The sequence below is a fragment of the Ceratotherium simum genome, chromosome 38, assembly GCF_057802395.1.
Source record: "Ceratotherium simum simum isolate JZ-2026a chromosome 38, ASM5780239v1, whole genome shotgun sequence".
NCBI classification, from domain to species: domain Eukaryota; kingdom Metazoa; phylum Chordata; class Mammalia; order Perissodactyla; family Rhinocerotidae; genus Ceratotherium; species Ceratotherium simum.
The window spans coordinates 1,704,094-1,723,713 of record NC_141937.1 but is presented as its reverse complement, the minus strand read 5'-3'; the positions used below and the strand labels follow the sequence as shown (position 1 = coordinate 1,723,713).

The window sequence follows — 19,620 nt, the reverse complement described above, 5'->3', positions numbered from 1 at the left end:
TGTACCACCTATGAGCCCACGGGAGGCAGGCAGCAGGGGATGGAGGCTGAGAAGGTAAGACAACCCTGCTAACTGTCCGAGCAGTCTCCTTAGACACATGACTCCCTGTGCGAGCTCGAATCTCCCCTCTCTTGCAGTAACCATGTTTGCCCTTGCTTGTCAGGGGGGGTTAGCTGGTGGCAGGGTCATCCCTAAGAAGAAACATCTGACCTCGACATACGCTAGCCCCTGTCCACTTGGATTAGGTCCCGAGGCACCCCAGCCCTCGTCTCCTTCCCTGAATTCAGCTCTGCTGCTCACTGCTTTTCAGCCACACAGAGCAGACTTCTGCCCTTCGTCTCTAATTTTTCTTTTCCTCTTGATGGAGCCCTCAGAGTACACCTGTTCTTTGTTTTTTTTTCCAATTATTTTATTGAGGTCATAATGGTTTATAACATTGTATAATTTCAGATATACATTATTATTTATCAGTTTCTGTATAGACTGCATTGTGCTCTCCACCAATAGTCTAGTTTTTATCTGTCACCATACGTATGTGCCCCTTTACCCCTTTTGCCCAACCCCCAACCCTCTTCCCCTCTGGTAACCACTAACCTATTCTCTTTATCCATATGTTTATCTTCCACATATGAGTGAAATCATATGGTGTTTGTCTTTCTCTTTCTGGCTTATTTTGCTTAATGTAATACCCTCAAGTTCCATCCATGTTGTTGCAAATGGGACGACTTTGTCTTTTTTATGACTGAGTAGTATTCCATTGTATATATACCACATCTTCTTTATCCAATCATCAGTTGATGGGCACTTGGGTTGCTTCCATGTCTTGGCTGTTGGGAATAATGCTTCAAAGAACATAGGGGTGCATAAGTCTCTTTGGATTTCTTTGAGTCACATTCTCCACCAAGGCTGTCTCTGAGCACAGTCAGGGAGTAAGCGGAGTTTATCCTCAGTGATCTCCACCACCCCCATCCTCCCTTTACTCAGCGCCTCACCTCTGAGTGTGGGGCAAAAGTGCCATTGAAATAAACTCATGGCAGACTCACATGACCCATTGTTGGCTTATAAATTATTCAACCCAATCACCTCTCATCAGGCCGACAGCAAAATCTGTCTTTACTTTAGAATATACAGAATGCAGGAAGTGTTGGGAAGTTTGTTTCTGTAGAGTCATTGCAGTGTTTATTGAGCTACCTCCTGCACCTGGCAATGTAATAAATAGGAAAGGATTAAATACTGCGTGAATTTAAAAACTATCGTTTGCTCAAAGCATATGTATACACAAGGCACACAATCTACAGATAGATCTGGTTCTTCTCCCCCTTTTGAGTGTTTCTTGGGGTAATTTTTATGCATCTTTTATATGTAAAGCAGTAAAATTTTACAATCATTTTGATTGGGGAATTTTTTAATGTGATGACATACATATAGTGATTTTATTATTTCACTCCTCTGTTATTTCCAGGCAGCCTCTCTGTATCAGTGCCCCAGGGTCACAACAAATTACCATGGACTAAGTGGCTATAACAACAGAGATTCATTGTCTCCCAGTCTGGAGGCCAGAAGTCCGAGATCAAGGTGTGGGCAGGGCTGGTTCCTTCTGGGGCTGTGGGGAGAATCTGCTCAGTCCTCTCCTCCAGCTTCTGCTGGTTTACTGGCATCTTTGATGTTTCTTGGCTTGTAGATGCATCACCCTGATCTTTCATCTTTATGTGGTGTTCTCCCTACGTGCTTGCCTGTGCCCACATTTCCCCTTTTTATAAGGCCACCAGTCATACTGCATTAAAGGCTCACCCTCCTTGAGCATGACTCAGTGTAACTTAAGTAATTACATCTGTAAAGGCCCTATTTCCAAAAAAGGTCTGAGGTGATGGGAGATAGGATTTCACACATGAGTTTTGGGGGGACATGATTGGACCCATAACCCCAGTGATTGGATTTAAGGTCAACCCTGATGGAGTATAATCTCATCTTAAGTTGATTCCATCTGCAAAGACCCTATTTCCAAATAAAATCACATTCACAGGTACCAGGGTTAGGATTGAACATATTTTTTTTGGAGGAGACACAGTCCAACCGACAACAATATTTATAAAACATGGTTGACCTGATTCCTTTTGTCAGCCTTCAAACCCACATCCTAGCATTTCTGTAGCCTGTGCTGAGTTGATGTGTGAAAGGCAGTGAGACAATCTTAGCTTTCTTGTAGGAGGAAGAGATCAGGACCCAGGTTCTCAGCCAATCATGCCAGCTCCTCCAGTAAAACTGTGTTTTAGAGTAAGACGTATGGGAGGAAACAGGGAAACTTCCTTTAAGGTCATAATAACTTGTATGGTATTAAGAATTGTTATGAACTCCTATTCAGAGATGGGCTCCAGAGTGGAGAATGACCTCTTCACAGGGTTGGTGCCACATAAAGAGCATCACCCCCACTCCAGCGGCACGTGCCTACTCCCGCTTGGGTTCATGGCAGGAACTCGGGGACGGGTGGTCTGCTGAAAGAGATTTCAGCTCTTAAACCTTGGTCAGACCTGAGAAATCACTTGATGCAAGCCCCCAGTTTTATAGATGACAAGATCTGCCTCGAATTGGGAACAAACTGTCACAGGGTGATTGAGGCACTGGCCCAGGAGAGCTCTGGGACTGCAGGGGGTCAACATGGTGCCACGCGATAGGACTTGTCTGGGCTCAGCTGGGAAGCATGAGATGTCACTTGGCATGTCCCCAGCTTTCAGCCCCATTTGCCATGGACACGTGGCCACAGGTCCGGGCTGAGGCTGCATGTGGGGTTCGGACTGCCCGCTACACTAAGTGGGTAGGACGTGGAGGGGGGGCCTTCTGCATCTGCCTGAGTGTGCTCGTGGCCCCCTTAAAACAGGGCAGAGAGCCTGCTGTCCCTTGTAAAGGATGACCCTGTGTAACTCTGGGCAGGCCGTCCTTGACAACGGGAAATATTTCTGGATCATCTTGCTTAATTTGCAGTGGGTCAGCCCAATTCATTGCAAATATTTCTCATCTCAGGCCATCCCTATCACATATCTGAGTAAGGCAGTGTTTCTGATCTGAGTCCAGGAGAGGCCGGATGAATTTGAACTCTGAAGAGGCCAGAGACAGACAATGCTGAACATAAAATTGACTTTATTTTGTGAAAATCACAAGTGAATTTGTGCATGTGACATTACAGATGCTTGGATAGTGTGAAGAAGTTAGTTTCCAAAACATTTGATGAGTGGAATGAGAGTCAAGGGCAAGAATCAGGAATGATGTTTCCATGACCGTAGGGCAGGCTGAGAAGGTTCTGGCCTCTGGAAGGAGGAAGCTTGCTTCATTTTAGAGTTTTGTGATGCTATCTCCCATGAAACACATCTTCTTCTTCTTCTTTTTTTTTTTTTGTGAGGAAGATCAGCCCTGAGCTAACATCCATGCCAATCCTCCTCTTTTTGCCGAGAAAGACCTGCCCTGAGCTAACATCCATGCCCGTCTTCCTCTACTGTATGTGGGACGCCGCCACAGCATGGCCTGACAAGTGGTGCATCGGTGCGTGCCCGGGATCGGAACCCGGGCCGCCAGCAGCAAAGCGTGCGCACTTAACCGCTATGCCACGGGGCCGGCCCCCCCATCTTCTAAAATAAGTATTTGGGGTCACTTAGCCCTGAAGTCCTCATGGATGACGTCCACCAGAGTCAGGCAGAGCTTCCAATGTGTATCTAAAGATCAAATTATCACTCATAACAATAAAGTATTTAATGAAAACTTAAACCAAAACATGAATTTGATACTCGAATTAGAATATCTGCATACACGAGCTGTAAGCGTGTTTTGATCTCATGAGACAAAGACACAGAAAAAGCTGTTGCAGTTTATTTGTGATTTTGTTTCGTTATTTTCAGAGAGCTACTGCCCCATTGGCCATATGATAAACACTAAAACTAAGTGGGAACCTTGACTACAGAAAATTATAAACCGGATGGAGAGTGAACTGTGTTGTTTGATGCTTCAGTCTTTTCTGGAATAACTCCCGATATTGCTAACTACGTCAAAATACTATTTTTTTTTTTTTTTTTTAGTGAGGAAGATTGGCCCAGAGCTAACATCCATGCCCATCTTCCTCAACTCTACACATGGGATGCCTGCCACAGCATGGCTCGAAGAGTGGTGCCTAGGTCCACACTGGGGATTTGAACCCGTGAACCCTGGGCCTCTAAGGCGGAGCGTGCGAACTTAACCACTATGCCATGGGGCGGCCCTTGAAATACTATTTTTAACCATTTTAGGGCCACTCACAATTCTCCTTCAGTTCTCTTCTTTCTTTGATGAACTTGATTTTCTCACTTTAGAAGTGAGTCTTCTAATTTAACTGATTTCTTTTTAACTAATCTCTTTAAATTTTAATTAATTCTAATATCAGATTCACTCCTGGAATTACCAATGAATTTATTTAAACAGAATAATGTCTCTCCCATTTTTTACATGTGCATGAAAAATTAAAGGTTATATTTGAAGGGAAAATTTCTTGTGGAGGCAAAAATATGGCCCCACCTTTCTACATTGAAGAATGCAATCATATTTAAAATGAAATTTTCCACTTTCCGTTTGAATAAGAATACTCTTGGCCTTGAACCCACCGCTTAAAGATATAAAGGTACACACACACACAAACATGAAGTTTATCTTTAACTCACAAGACTTTCATCTTTCTCTACCTTTGAGTCCCTTTCAGTTCGCCTTACATTTTAGAGGCAAGAAATATCACAGAGGCACGAAGAGAAAACTGCCACCCCCACGGTAGCCGGCACTAATGGTCAGGTTCTCACAGCGATGAGCCAATCAAACTGGATTAATGCAAACCTGGCACACTCACTCTTCCACATGTGTCAAAATCAATGACATGGTCCAGTGCTGGGAGTGAATTAGTGTGGCTGGAAATGCAAGCGTGAGCATCAGTTACAGATTTCATGGTTATAACGAGATTAAATGAAAATTAATACAGAGCAAGGTGGGTTCAGCTAAATAGATTCTCTCTTGGATACGAGATGGCAGTGAGCGTGGGATCAATGGTCTTTTGAGAGACAGCTCTGTCTGTGGGACAAAACATGGACAGTGGCAAGGGGCACGTGTTTGTCCTGTTCCCCCTCCCACCACAAAAGCGTGTTTTCACTTTGAGGAAGGCACTGTGTTTCTCTGGGTGTCAGCATTGCCACCTGCACAGTGAGGGAAGGTTTCCTGATGTCTCCATGCCATAGGCTTCTAGGGATTAAATGCGATCAGATAGCAGGAAATTCTTTCTGTTTCCACACCATCTCATGACATTTTCTTGAGTCCTCCACTAATGGTAGTGAAGGTGGTTTCAAAGGAAGGGTTCACAAATTTGAATAACAGCTCAACTGTTGGAGTGTTTAGATGTGCTCAGAAGTGATCTTTTTGAAGGACAGCTGACATTGATCTTTACTGGTATAGCTTTGTTAAAAACCCAATCCCATTATTTTATAATCTTATCTTGTGCAAGGAAGGTATTGTGTAGCTTTGCACAATGATGGAGGCAAATATTTTATGAGTGATGCACAGACTTTAAAGTAAGTGACAGGTTTCCAGAACCAAAGGAAAACTCCAGTTCAGAAAACGACATTCAAAACAAAGGCAGAGGTATCTTTAGAATGGACACCATTGAGATGAGATTTGGCCCTATACTAGTATTACAATTTAACATTGTATGTTTGATATATTAATATCAAATTTTTAGTATATTAAATCCGGGTCAAAATTAGCTTTAGATGAGCAAATTGACAAAGTGGATATAAGTTTTTTTCAAAAAAGTGTATAAATTCTAGTTTTCTTTTCCCAGTTAAATGACAGCTAAGAAAATCGATTTCAACTGACTCTATTTCATCAGACATGTTCTCTGGCTTTTAACTGTCTTTGTTGTTGTTGCTATTTTCGTTGCTTCTCGACATTCAGTACTTTTTGACACGAACTCCTAAAGGAGTTGCCCTTCAAAAAACTTAATTTGATTCTGTGCAGTAGCCACTTTTTGTGAGTTTTGCATGTCAACAATCATGGATTTGGTAACTTTAGAATATTATGAGTGTGGAATCATTCTGATGCCATTGGAACAATCCTCAATTAAAGTTTTCTCTCTGTTTCCATTATAAACCTCATTGTTTTCTTGGTTTGACATTATGCCAGGCATATTGGTCTAAATCTTGGCGAGTTTGTTAAATAGCTATACCAGATGTTATTAAGAGTAGTTTTTCCTCTTCAGCATTCTGAGTAAATTTACTCTTTATGAAATGGCAAAGTACGGAGTCTGGAACCAGATAGCTGAATGCATGGGAGCAGGCATTGTGATAATCCACTGTAATTAGGAAATTTTAGGGGTTCAAAATACTAATCCACTTAGCAAATAAATAAAAATAGTAGCTAGGTCTCCTCTCTTCTTCCCTATGCTATTTTTCTGGATTCAACACTTAGATAGCATTTCTTTGGATTTTCATTGAAATGCTTTACTGGGGACAAAGAACCCATCAAAATCCTTTTGGATAAATGAACACACACTAGGGATGTTTCCTCGACACATCATCACTGTCAAGAAGAAGGGAAAGACTTTATAGTACATTGGAAATTAGCAGTGCCTCTAACTTATTCTGCTTAGAATTTAACTGATTTTGGGGGCCAGGAACCCTAGGACTTGGAGCAGATGTAAATTGAGAAACATAGTTTTCCTTATATTGGTATCTTGAGATTCTTTGGTAGGACCCCAGGCTGGAGCAGCCCAATCCCAGGACCAAGCCTCTGAGGGGGGCAGGGAACTCCAGAGAAGAGGTGGTGACTCATTCCCCCCGCCCGACGCTCTGCACTCCCCAGGAATTGGAGGAGAGTCAGCTCAGCCGGAATGGGGGTATTGGTTCCAGGCTCCCCAAATTGCAATGCTCATCAGCCAGGGTGTGTTTAAGGATATGCAGAACCTGTGCACAGAACACGAACTCGCCTTCAGGCAGGGATTCTGCGTCTCTGAATGAACTATAGAATTAGGGGCGCCACGTGTCTAAAGACCCTCGCTGTCCCTTTAATGGGCCCTCCTTCCTGGGGCTGCACCTCCCCGACTGGAGGCTATAGACCCAGACCTTGGTTGCAGGTGGCCCCTGGGAAACTGACGATGGCAAGTTTGACTTCCTTCATGGCTTTTTCTCTCTCTCCAACACTAACTGATGTAACCCAGGACGCCTATCCTCAACTGATTCCAATCGACACTGTTGGGGATTATTTCCAGAGCTCTGACATTTTCTTTTGAAAAACCTAAATTTTTCATTGTGTCTCTTTGTAACATTTAATTTCTCTTTAACATACATGTGGAGCTTTGAGTACCTCATGAAAAATAAAGAAAAATGAAGTACCTTTACCACGTGGTGAGATGTCTGCGGTTCGCAAAGACCCGAGAAATATTCTGGGAAGCTGCAGTTTGAAAGAGCCCGTGTGGCCTCTTCCACTGAGCGTGGTTCCTCTGCCCCCTCGCCCCTGTGCTCACTCTTATGTTACGTGCTCCCATTGGTTACGACATGGAGCTGGCATTGCCCCAATTACTAAACCTCCACTTGCAATCCGTCCCTTTCGCGTCACTATGTTGAGTGTCACTCCGTCCCCAATGTGGGTTTGCACAGGGAGCTCTGGCCTCTCTGAGGATGGTCATTTCCTCCCCTCTCCCCAGGGGATCCCGCCCTGTCTTCTCTTGCCCCAGCACACTTCTCCCGCTGTCCACACCCAACTTCTGAAACACCCTTGAAGTCCCTCAAATCCTCTATTCCCTCCTCGAAAGTCTTCAAGTTTCTCTTCCACCTATAATTAAAGCTTTTCCCTTTCTCTGTAATTAAAGGTGTGAATTTCAAGATAATTCTTTCAAAAAATGATTCTTTTCTCAGAATTTTGTATTTGTTTCATTATTAATATATATAGCCATGGAATTGGTTTTTACTTGTCTTTTTGCAACTGTTCGTTTAAAAATTGGGGTTTAGGAGCTAGTTTAGGAGATTAATGACTCTTTATCTTTGCTTCTAGATAGTGATGTCGGGAAGGAGTGCCTGCGATGATAGAAATGCTCTATCGTCTGCCCTGCCCAATACAGTGGGCTCCAGGCACAGGTGGCTACTGAGAACTTAAAACGCAGCTAGTGCCATGGAGCAACTGAATTTTACATTTCATTTAATTTTAATTAATTTCTATGTGGAAAGTTGCACATGGCGAACGGTTTCTGTACTGGACCGTGCAGATCTCGAGGAGAATGTGCTGCATGTTCCAAAGTTTTGGTTGAATTGCAGATCAGGCAGGTCATGTGCTACCTGACCCCAGCCTTCAAGCTCTACCAGTGAGATTCTTTTTGTTTGTATGAAACACACAGATTGGGGCAGAGAGCTGTTCTCCCTGTGTTTGCGCCTGGGAGAGGGCGCTGCAGATGCCCCGCGAGAGGCGTCAGGTGATGGACGACAGAAGCGGCCAGCAGCTAGTGAGTGCGGGGCTTGCAGAGCCGTGTCTACCTATCTCTGAGATTGTGCTTATGCATTTCAATACAGATGATAATTTTGAGTAGTGATGTGACAGCATCGGGAGTATCAGATGTTCTATTTCAAAGACCCGTGAAGAGAATTCTCTTCGAAGGATCCCATGCCTTGGCTATCTCATAACATAAACAAAGACTGTTAAAAAATGTGAAGAATCTGTTTTAACGTGTAAACCAAGGTGAGAATTGGAATGTGCCATTTTCCACTTCTGAGGATGCCAGACAGGAGCCAGCCTTGGATCTCCTTCAAGCGAGGAAAGATGAAGACCTGAGAAAGAGTTGAGAAAGCAGAACAGAGGGGCGCTTTGTGACCAATCCCTCCAGCCCCTCTTCCGTGCATCTTTCCAAGGCTTCTTTTCAAACATGGGTCCTGTGTGGGGTGAACATAGAGCACTTGGAGTCGGTGTCCTGGAGAAAGAAGACCCAGCCCTGTCACCTTTGGTCAAGGGCCCTGCCATGGTGATGGAGTAGAGAGGAAGGACCTGGATCCAAAGTCCTTGGTTTGGTTCTAGTTGCCTCAAAAACTAGCTGGGTGACCTCCTTCGAGAGCCTCTATTTCTTCATTGGTCAAATGAAGTGCCTGAGCTTGGTGTCCTCTGGGAGCCGTGGTCTCTGTCGGTGCCCCTGTGAGCTTCTCCCACCCAACCTCCAGGCCCGGACAGCATTCCATCTAAAAGGGGCAGCCTCTGCACTTGCCCCCAGGGTGCGTGAGCAAAAGACATCTGGCTCTTATGATAATGGGGAAGAGGATTCCGACTTCCTTTGATGGGGTTGGGGGTTGTGTGGATGCTTGGTGGAGATGAATATGGGGGAGATGAGGGTCTTCTCTATGTCCCTTCTTTTCCTCCTGGGAACCCTCTCAGCTTGTCCCAGCATTGATTGTACAGATCCCTCAGTGGTGGGGTAAAGAGGATTCTCATTGACTCCAAAATAAAGAGAGTCGTCACAGGGACATCTCATTGTCTGGCTCACCCGCATGGCAGATCCTTGCTGAGAACCTGCTTTGTGCATGGACTCGACGGGAAAGCCTCGCGCCAAGGAGACCACTGACCATCTGGATTCGCATGACCTGGTTAGCAGCTAGACATCTCTACTTTCAAAATCTTTATTGGGCACATGTTTTGCCCCAGAAAGGGCAAGATCACGAGCACAGGAAGAAATGTGAGGATGGGATTCGAATAAGGGATGTAGGTGATATTTCAGACGCTATGAAGGTCCTGCTGGAGTTTGGACATAGATGCGGACCTTGACTCTGCCTGGTCTCTCCTCGGAGATCAGAGGCCCTGGCCCTTATATGATGTTTCCATTCTCCAACACTTTTAAGAAAGAAACATGGATGTAAGCATTTGTGAGACTTTGTGGCTACTCCTGGTTCCTCTCTGAGGAAGCACATTTCCTTCACTTGCCTCAGTGGCAGATGAGGTGATCTTACTGAGACCTTGTGGGCGTGTTGCTTCCAGCAGGGTTTGTCTTTCTGTTTCTTATTTTTCATCCTTTTCTTATGCCTTCAGTGCAGATGACTTCACCGTGGAGGACACGGTCTCCACCGAGGTTTGGCGGAGAGACAAACTCCCTGGTATCTTGGCTTTTGGCTCCAATTCCCCTGCTCTGCAGGTTATGCTAATATTCTCTAACATGTATTTTAGTGTAATTTGCTCTAATGCTTTTAAATGAGCAGGAGCCTTAAAAAGGAAACTCTAGCGGAATGCCTTTGGAAATGTCACTTCATCAATGACTGCATTTGACGTCCCAAGAAAAGGAAGGACAGAAAGGAAAATGGCGGCAGGCTGTCATTCCATTTAACTGTCCCAGAAAATTTGAGGCTCTTAGGGAATTTATGAATTATATATGGTAATAAAAATAGAGCCACATTCTTTCTTTCTTTTATTTTTGCTGAGGCAGATTCACCCTGAGCTAACATCCATGCCAGTCTTCCTCTATTTTTCAGTATGTGGGCTTCCAGCACAGCATGGCCGCTAAGAGAGTGGTGTAGGTCTGTGCCAGGGAACCAAACCCAGGCCACTGAAGCGGAGCGCTGAACTTAGCCACTAGGCCACCAGGGCTGGCCCTAGAGCCACATTCTTAATACAGAGGGTGGGCCATCAGGGTTGTGTGGCACCACTGTTGGGCACAGAGATCTGACAGCTTTCCACCCATCTCCCTCCCTGTCATCTGGTCAAGTGTCAGCAGTGCCGACCATCTGCACCTCTTGGAGCAGCAGTGCATAAAGCCTGGTCAGGGCCCGTTGTCCACGTACCCTGTTCTTTATCTGTGGGATTCCTGGGTTCCACCTCCGTCTATAAATCAGAGTCTCTGGAGTGGAGACAGGGGTCTGCTCCGTTAACCAGCAGCCCAGCTGATGGGGATGCACCCCAACACTGCACCCCATGGTGCCCTGAGCAGAGCGGGGGTGTGGTTTAGAGGCCGGAGTCTGAGACGTGCTTAATACTTATTTTCAAGGTTGAATTTCCCTTTTATTTTGAGACACTTTTCATTTAACCTATTTCATGCCGTCCCTAGGGAGTCCGTCTCCAGGAACAATGTTTTGGGTATCACTACAGGGCAGAGTTTGTATCCAATCTTTTGTGTGTTTCAGCCTAGAGATGAATGAAATACATGTGAAGTAAGAAGGTGCTGGAAAGGAGGTGGTGATGAAAAGAGCTAAACTTTCAGGTTAGAAAGCAGGCATGTTTGGTTCTGGTACAGTTACAGCAGAGAGTGCCAAGTGTGTCCTGCCTCCTTAAGTTTAAATGTCTGTCCATGGCCTCGCCTCTCTATTATTTCCACATCCCTACATCAGTTTGGTCAAACACCTTCTCTTTCCGTTGCCATGTGCCCTAGTAATTCTGCAGTGAGTCCCACGTGGTTACATTAACATAGCTCTTCAGGCAATAAACATTTATTGAGCACCAACTGTAGACAGACACTGTGCTGGGATGCTGAGGCCACAGAGATGAACACACGTTGTCTCTACTGTTCAAGAGTTATGGTCCAGTGGGCTCTAAAGCAACTGGTTGAGTGTCCACTATAAGGTTCTTCATATCCCAAAGTATATCCTTTCATAAGGCTATAGCCTGAGAAAATCATGTCAATTGTTAAATATTCATTTGACCTGTTCCTTGATTCTAATTGGGATTCTGGGTAAGAAACTGGCACTTAATTGTAGCTAAACTAATGAAGATAGTGCCTGCTCAAGGCTCAGTGAACCCTCTGTAAACACTTTTAAGTGATCAGAAGCATGACGAGACCCTCAGAGTGGGTGTGGTTTATAAGAGCGGAACCAGCTGCACTGCAGTATTTTATGGGGTAGTCTACAATCTACCTTGTGCAGACAAGTCACCTCTGATCCACAGGAATAATGACCAAATGTTGACTAAGGTGATTTTTTGTTGCCAAAGATAATTCTTACATTAGGGTAACACCATCCACATGATATTTTATTAAAAGGAACTTTAGAATAACGAAGTTCTTACTGAATCTCAAATAAACATAAATCTGGAATAATTAATAACCCAAGAGATTTCTTGACTTATCTCCAAGAAGTACTAACAAAAAAATCTGTGTTCATCATTGAAATTAATATTGATGCGGAGGCAGGGAAGGAAATAAATAGAAAAGAACTGTTGTGGGAAAGGAGAAGAGATTTGTAGAGCAAGAGGCACAGCACAACACACGCCCGTCCCTGGCTGCGGGGCGCGGAACCTAACCCTCCCGGGCAGGATGGGACGTTGAAGAAGGAGCTGAGAATTCTGGGGAGAGTTGGGTCCGGGGATCAAAGGCCAGACAGGAGTCTATGCAAACACTTAAAAAAGTCTTATGTCCACTCAAACTAAACAGTGGAGGCAGCACGGTAAATAAAGAGAAAAGTAGCAACGGCCTGTATGTCTCCTGTTTTCATCTCAGTGGGTCTGAACTGTGGTTTCCGTGTCCTTCCTGCCCACAAGAAGCATCTGGAACCCGCAGCCCTGAGTGTCTCAGTAAGGCTGTTGGGACTGTGTTTCTCTTGGTTGCATCTCAGACCCAAGAGGTCTGTCTCGGTTCCCGATGCAAGGTGGACCATTCTCCTGGTGCCTGGTGCTCAGTGACGTTGCTCCAGCCCCTGCGTCCCCCTCCCCCAGATCTGTTGCCCCATCTGTCGGCTCCTCCTCTCCTGTCAGAGGCGCCTCCTCTCCATCGACCCTGAGACAGGGCTGAGACCTCATTTTCTTCCTCCTTCTTCCTTGAAAAACCTGCCGTCTCCTCTTGACCTGGGGATTGTGTGTAGTCCTAGATGACGTGGGGCTTCTGTGTGGTCCCAGGTGATATGGCCTCCAGTAAAATGCCTGGCAGAGAGCGGTCACTCAGTAATTATCTAATAAGTTCAATTCAAGCTTAATCTGACCTTTGAGCTACCTGAGAACGATGAGGCTTTTTCCTTAATTAGAGAGAATGAAAAGGAGGCAAAGACAGTTAAAATACTGAAGCTGCGTGTTTTTTTTGGGTGAAGAAAATTGGCCCTGAGCTAAGATCTGTGCCAGTCTTACTTTATTTTGTATATGGGACGCAGCCACAGCATGGCTTGACAAGTGGTGCATAGGTCTGCACTCGGGATTCGAACCTGTGACCCCCCAGGCCACCAAAGCAGAGGGCACAAAGGTAACCACTACCCCACCAGGCCGGCCCCAGAAGCAGGGTGTTTTTAAAAGACACACAAATTGGCTTACATTACTTCCAGCAAATGAATGAATGAATGAATGAGTGAGTGAATGAATAAAGTCGCAATCTCTCTGGGAGAAAATATCCTGCATCAAATTGTGCTTCTCTTTCCTATTTACACTGCACTCTGCAGGGTTGAAAACACAATTTCCACATTTGCATCTAGATTGAGGTTCTCTGTTTTACTAATAAGTAGAGAACTCTGCTGAAATCTGAGGAAGCTCAGGCATTAAAATGAAGAAATTACTCTTTAGAACAGGCTTGCATTTGTAACCACTCTCCCCCCTGTCCCTCGGTTGCTCTCAAAATTATTTACCTCTCAAACCCCACCAGATCCGCCCACATCGCCGAGCCCCTCACTGCGCTTCTGTTCCACCTTCCTCCCTCAGCGTGTGAGCCTTGTCCTCGGATCAAGCAAACACTCATGGAAGCTATAGTCACTTTCTAGTGACCTATTATTTAGAAAGTTCTTGCTTTTGCGAGTCTTATAGCTGCAGAATTACATATTTCAGAGGGTTTTTTCTTAATATTACCCATACCATATATTTCATTTCATAAATAGTAAAAAAGTCTTCAATCAGTATTACGATGGGAAAATCCATCTATGTTAAGATTTGAAGAGTATTTGAACCTGTTTCTTAAACATTGGGACTTTCTTCCAGCTTTCTCTCTGGCTTAAACCCGTGCATTTTTTAAGCAAAACACAGATCCTGTTTTTGATCCACGTGCCTTTGACTTACGTGGTTCCCAGAGCAAGAGCTACTTGGTGTCCAGACAGCGCCTGAGTGCAGCTCCACGGCTGTCCTCTGCCTCTCTCTGTGCACCTGTGCAAACAGCACTCCTCTGTGAAAAGAAAGGAAATGCCAGCCCTTGTAACTCTGAGGTTGTGGGTTTTTTTTTTAAGAGTTTCACTCAAGGTCCAATTGACTTCTTTCTAAATTTGGCAAAGTGCCTTTTATAAACTTAATTCGTTTGAAGACCCTCAAACAAGTTCTTTTAATAAACAGTGAATTCTTTAGAATAAGACTATTTTATTTTCCTTAATGGGCTTTGCTTCTTCAAGAATAAAGGTCAGCTGAAAGCCCATTTTCCTCTCTGCAGTCTCGCTTGGAACCTAATTGCTATTAAAATTAGGGATGGGGAGAGATGTGCATAAAATGTGTGTTCTCTTATTTCTGACAAAGAATAGCTCCATTGTTGGTTCTACATCATTAAATTATCAAGATTATGGTCAATTTCCAAATGACTGAATGCTGGGATTTTTTTTTTATTAAAAGGTGTAGAGGCTGTCTCTCTCCATTTAGAGAAAATGGTAATTACAATGTCTTATCCTAAGTCACCTGCATTTCCTCACTTAGGATTTTAGGAAATACAAATAGACCACCTCTCAAACACAAAAACCAGCAGGATTTAGGTTATTCCATCTTTTCATCTAAAACAGAAGATGGGGCGGGCGAAACCAGGCCCTGTGATGACTGGTCCTGAGCGTGTTTCATGCTCCCATCTGTTCCTCGGTGTCTCTCCCTCTCAGCCTCTCCCCATCTCCCCCTCTCTTCCTCTCTTGCGCAATGCTTCAGTGCAGGGCCAGCTGTGTGTTCTGAGAACAAGTCCATCAGAACTCTCCAGAGCTTTGAGGGGAGGAATGAGGCAATGGATTTCAGTGGGTGGCTGGACATCCTCAGGCACAACAAGCCCAGGGTCCTCATATCTTGGGAGATGCGTGCCCCCAGGGGCATGCCTCCGTTTGGCTGGAAAGTTAAAAATGCAGCATTTCAGGTGATGTGAAAAAACCAGCCTTGAAACTCCTTAGTGACGCAAGTCAGTCGAATGCAATATGTGCTGCTCTATCCATTTTTAAGTAAAAGAACAAATTTTTGCAAACCCCCCCTGAATAGGCAGTGATCTCTTTTCACTTGCCTCTGGGCTAAAATAAGCATGGACTGTTTCAGCAAGTTACTTTACTCTCAGGAAAAACTAGAGCATGCCGTGTGAATTTGAGCTAATTTGAAAAGTCAGTGTCTCCTGTGTCCTGGAGGCCCCACTGGATGCAGCTGTCATCTCCCAGTGCTAGTCACCCATCTCTTGGCTGAAGCCTTCATCCAGAAATCTGGAAAATGACCCCCCTGGAGCAGTTTTTCCAGCTCTCAAAGAACACGTTGAGAGATTATTACCCACACCTTCCTGGCCACCGTGCACTCTGCCCTTCCTGTCTGGGACCCCAGGATCTGGGCTGTGAGAACCCCCCGGACTCTGTGAGGGATGTGGTCCCCAGGCAGTCCGTCCTGCCACGGGGTCATTCTTCCTTCCCTGGCTTGATCTCAGCATCTTTCAACAGTGCCAGCGAGGACCCTCAGAGCTGCAAGAGGAGAGTTCTGCTATCTTCTCAAGGGATGAAGCACCCTCAGGGAATTTCCTTTTTGCCTCTTACTGATGCGAGAGCAAGTTGATGAGCATCCCTGAACTTTTGCTAAACTCCATTCCTATTTTTCCTCCGGCTCAGACTGGAAGAGGGGATGGGTCATTTTGAACAGAGCTCTCGCAACTTTATAAACATTCCTGGGGCAAACGACGCCAAATAAACCTGTTCAAATATACACGGTACCCGCAGGGTCCAAACACGCCTGCAGAGCGTTTAGTAACAGTACCCGCAGGGTCCAAACACGCCTGCAGAGTGTTTAGTAACAGTACCCGCAGGGTCCAAACACGCCTGCAGAGCGTTTAGTAACAGTACCCGCAGGGTCCAAACACGCCTGCAGAGCGTTTAGTAACAGTACCCGCAGGGACCAAACAGGCCTGTAGAGTGTTTAGTAATAACTGCAGCTCTGAGCTTTCTATGTTTTCCTTTCTTTCTTTCCTTTAATGAATTGCTACTGCTCCATAAAGCAGAGAAAACACCTTTGTGGGCAGGCGATAGGCCAGTGACCAAGGCCAGGAGGACTTCACTCGTCCTGTGGGACCAAGCTGTCCAAGGGCTTCCTGAGACTCGCCTTCACGTTCGCTGCTCCGTCTGGCACGACGGAGGACTGGGCAGGACTGGGGCTGGGACGCGTGGGCGGGCTGGGAAGTCCGGCAGTGGGCAGGGAGCGCTGTCCGTCCTCAAGGAGGGCAGGTGTGGATCTGAGACCTCTCTGGAGACACCCTTAGCTCTGAAGCTGTGTGTCCAGGCTGTCAGAGGGAGCGAAGGCAATAACGGCAATCCTGCAGTGGTAGCAGGAACCGCAGGGCGTGGGGGCCACTGGGGCAGTCTCAATGGGCTCCTTCGGGTAGTCTCGGTGCCTGCATTACCTTGAAGTCCTGGGGGTCAGGCCCTGACTTCCATGTCCGCTCCGCGCTGTGGGTGTCACGTGCCAAGCGTGGAGTGGTAAGAGGCAAGTCATAGAAATAAGCAGCTTCCTCCCGAGCACAAGCATTTATTCAGAAAGTGGTAAACTAGTCCACATGGGTAATACACGAACAGCTCCTTGGAGGTAGGTTTAATTAGGAGAGACGATCTCCCAATTCCAGGTGGACAGCGGACTCCTGACACTCGTAACTTCCAAGATGATGGCAAAACATGCACTTGAATTTACAAATTAAAAGAAAAGCATTGTCACATCTAGTCTATGAAAGGTAAAACAGAGTACACACGCATCCCGTTACAGACTTAAACAGAGTCACACACCATTTAGTATCATATTCAGGGATTCAGCCACCAAACACTGACAGAGAATTATCATTTACCAAGGTTTTTGAAACAGACAATGGCTTAGAATTTTCAGAGATTTCCACGATGTTTCTGGCAGCGGTTCCATTCCTCGACTTGAAGTGGCCTTAGACGCCTTCTGTTTTCTGCTGCTCTGCACATTTCTTTACACTTGTCTGCCTTCTTTTTTTTCTCCCCCAAGTTTTTGAGAGTTGACCAAGATAAGGACAAAGACTGCAGCCTGGACTGCGGAGGCTCTCCTCAGAAACCTCTCTGTGCCTCTGACGGAAGAACCTTCCTGTCTCGCTGTGAATTTCAACGTGCCAAATGCAAAGACCCTCAGTTAGAAATTGCTTATCGAGGAAATTGCAAAGGTGAGTTGCTATTTGATCATTCTTTCAAAGATTGGTAGAGCATCGTTAAAATATAAGTACATGTATTTTATTTCCATCTTTGCTAATTTTTTTTTTTTTTTTTTTGGTGAGGAAGAGTATCCCTGAGCTAACATCTGTTGCCAATCCTCCTGTTTTTGGTGGGCTAACATCCATGCCCATCTTCCTCTATTTTATATGGGACGCCTGCCACAGCATGGCTTGACAAGCAGTGCGTTGGTCTGCACCTGGGATCTGAACCTGCAAACCCCGGGCCACCGAAGCAGAGCTCGAGAACTTAACTGCTATGCCACCTGGCTGGCCCCCCATCTTTGCTAAATTTTTATATGTAAGAACTCAAGGGTTTTATGTTTGTGAATTTTTTTCAGAGCATGTAAGGAAGGAGAGTAATTTCTACAAATCTCAAGAGGAAAGTCATTTTTAAAACTTGTTTAATGCTCTCTTTTCTTAGAAGGTTTTATGCCATCACAACACACATTTATCCAAGAGTTTCACAGAATGTTTCCAAAGTCTTCTAAAATTATTCTCACTGAAGTGTATTATTGCTTCTTTCAATTCTTTCTCCTCTTAGCAAAGCGGATGTATCAATAGCACCTGTGCCAAATTCAATGATATTTTCTGTGTTCATTTTACACTTGTAATTTTCAGTTTTCCTGAATTAGGAATCAGATTTATAGTTAACTGGTAGGCTTAGAGCAAAATATTGAGATGCTTCCCGTGTTAATGAAGGGTTTGACTCAGCAAAATACACTGATGTTTCAAACACAAATAGAGTCGTGTTCAGGAAGAGATTTGCCTTCTTTTTCTTATTATCTAGGAAAAAAGACCACACAGACTAAATCACCTTTGCCATGATGTTATGCGTTGTCTAGCTATTTGCTCCGACAATCCTCTTAAACAAAGCAGAACTCCGGCAGTCACAGGGTCTACTGTCTCAGCCCCATGGTGGCCAGGTTTTGGACAATTTGTTCTTTCTTCCTTTCGTGATGCGATATATCCTAGGTGAACAGATCTGAGTCCCTCCTCCACACACAGAGACAGAACTTTGCATTGCTCCTTACACGTGGACGTTGCTCCTGCTGACATCTGAGAAAAGCTCTGCATCCTCAGCTCTAGGGCTCTGGCAGCAGATCCACACAGTACTCCCTCTGGGGCCTTGGTCTGTGCCTGTGACAAGCCCTTTCTGCCCTGTGTGTCTGCGGCAACATCTGCAGGCTCTGGACCAGGAGCTGACTTCCTGTGAGCGGGTACCTGTGGTGTTGAGGAATTTTTTTCTGCCTTTGTGATTGGCTCAAAATCAAAGTATTTTAGGACTCTTAGCATTTAAACGCCACAGGAAGGCCAGGGCATAAGCCAAAGGGGGTGGTGGGCTCTCCAGCCAGAGGCCCTGGGACAGTTACCCCCTCCGTGAGAGTAGAGCAGAGGAGGGCACTGCAGAGCTGAGCCCTGTTCCTATCTCTGGTCAGAATGCTGCTTCTCCAATGTCAACGGTGCGAGGGTGTGATTCCTCCTCTTACACTAAGAGAGTGATAACGATCCTAGGGCAGAAGCCCAGCAGAGGAAAACACGAGGACAGACCAGGAGGGGGTGGGAGAGAAGAAGGTTGAGCGGGTATTGGAAAGCTGGAATGTTAGCTTTTGGAGTTTGTGCTGACCTGGTGGGAAATGGGAAGCTGTAGATGGCTGAGGCAGAAGAAGGATGGATGTGAGTCGATCTGCGCAGAGAACGTGCGTCCTGCTTCCCCATGCCTCCTGGCTCCTTCCTACCTCCTCTGTGCCTTTGACCAGGGGTTCCCAGGCCCCCAGGTGACCAGTGCCATCGTGGGTCAGCCTTGGTGTGCTTAAACCCCGGCCTGCTCCAAAAAGGGTGCCCAAAGTGAAGGAATCAGCTACTGCCAAATGGAAAATGTAATTTTAATTCAATTTCAATGTGCTACTGAGTTTACAAGGAAAAAAACACAACGAACAAATTATTTGACTCATACTTTAAATAAAGGTACTACTGTGGGTGTATCATACCTGAATCCCAAAACCCAGGCTTAAAGATGCTAAAGTGAGCTTCCTGGGCCACGTGGGACCGAGTGACTCAACGTGTGGCCCCAGGACCGGCCACATCAGCATCAGCTTGGGGCTGCTTAGAGGGGCCAATTCTTGGGACCCACCCCAGACCTCAAAATCAATCTCAGAGGGCGGGGCTTAGAATATGTGTTTAACCAGCTCTCCAGCTCTCTGAGAGCACCTCCGGACCTGAGGGAGCTCTCGCCCATTGGAACAGCTGGTCTGTGATGGGAGTGAAGCCCACTGACG

At 45.5% G+C, this 19,620-nt stretch overlaps 1 protein-coding gene across 1 annotated transcript in view; it reads left to right on the top strand.

Moving 5' to 3' along the window:
• SMOC2 (SPARC related modular calcium binding 2) overlaps positions 1-19,620 on the top strand; it is a 181,429-nt gene that overhangs the window by 29,833 nt on the left and 131,976 nt on the right. The window contains exon 2 of the mRNA XM_087424947.1: positions 17,125-17,296. Within this exon, the coding sequence (XP_087281073.1) occupies positions 17,125-17,296 (172 nt within the window). The remainder of the gene's footprint in view (positions 1-17,124; positions 17,297-19,620) is intronic.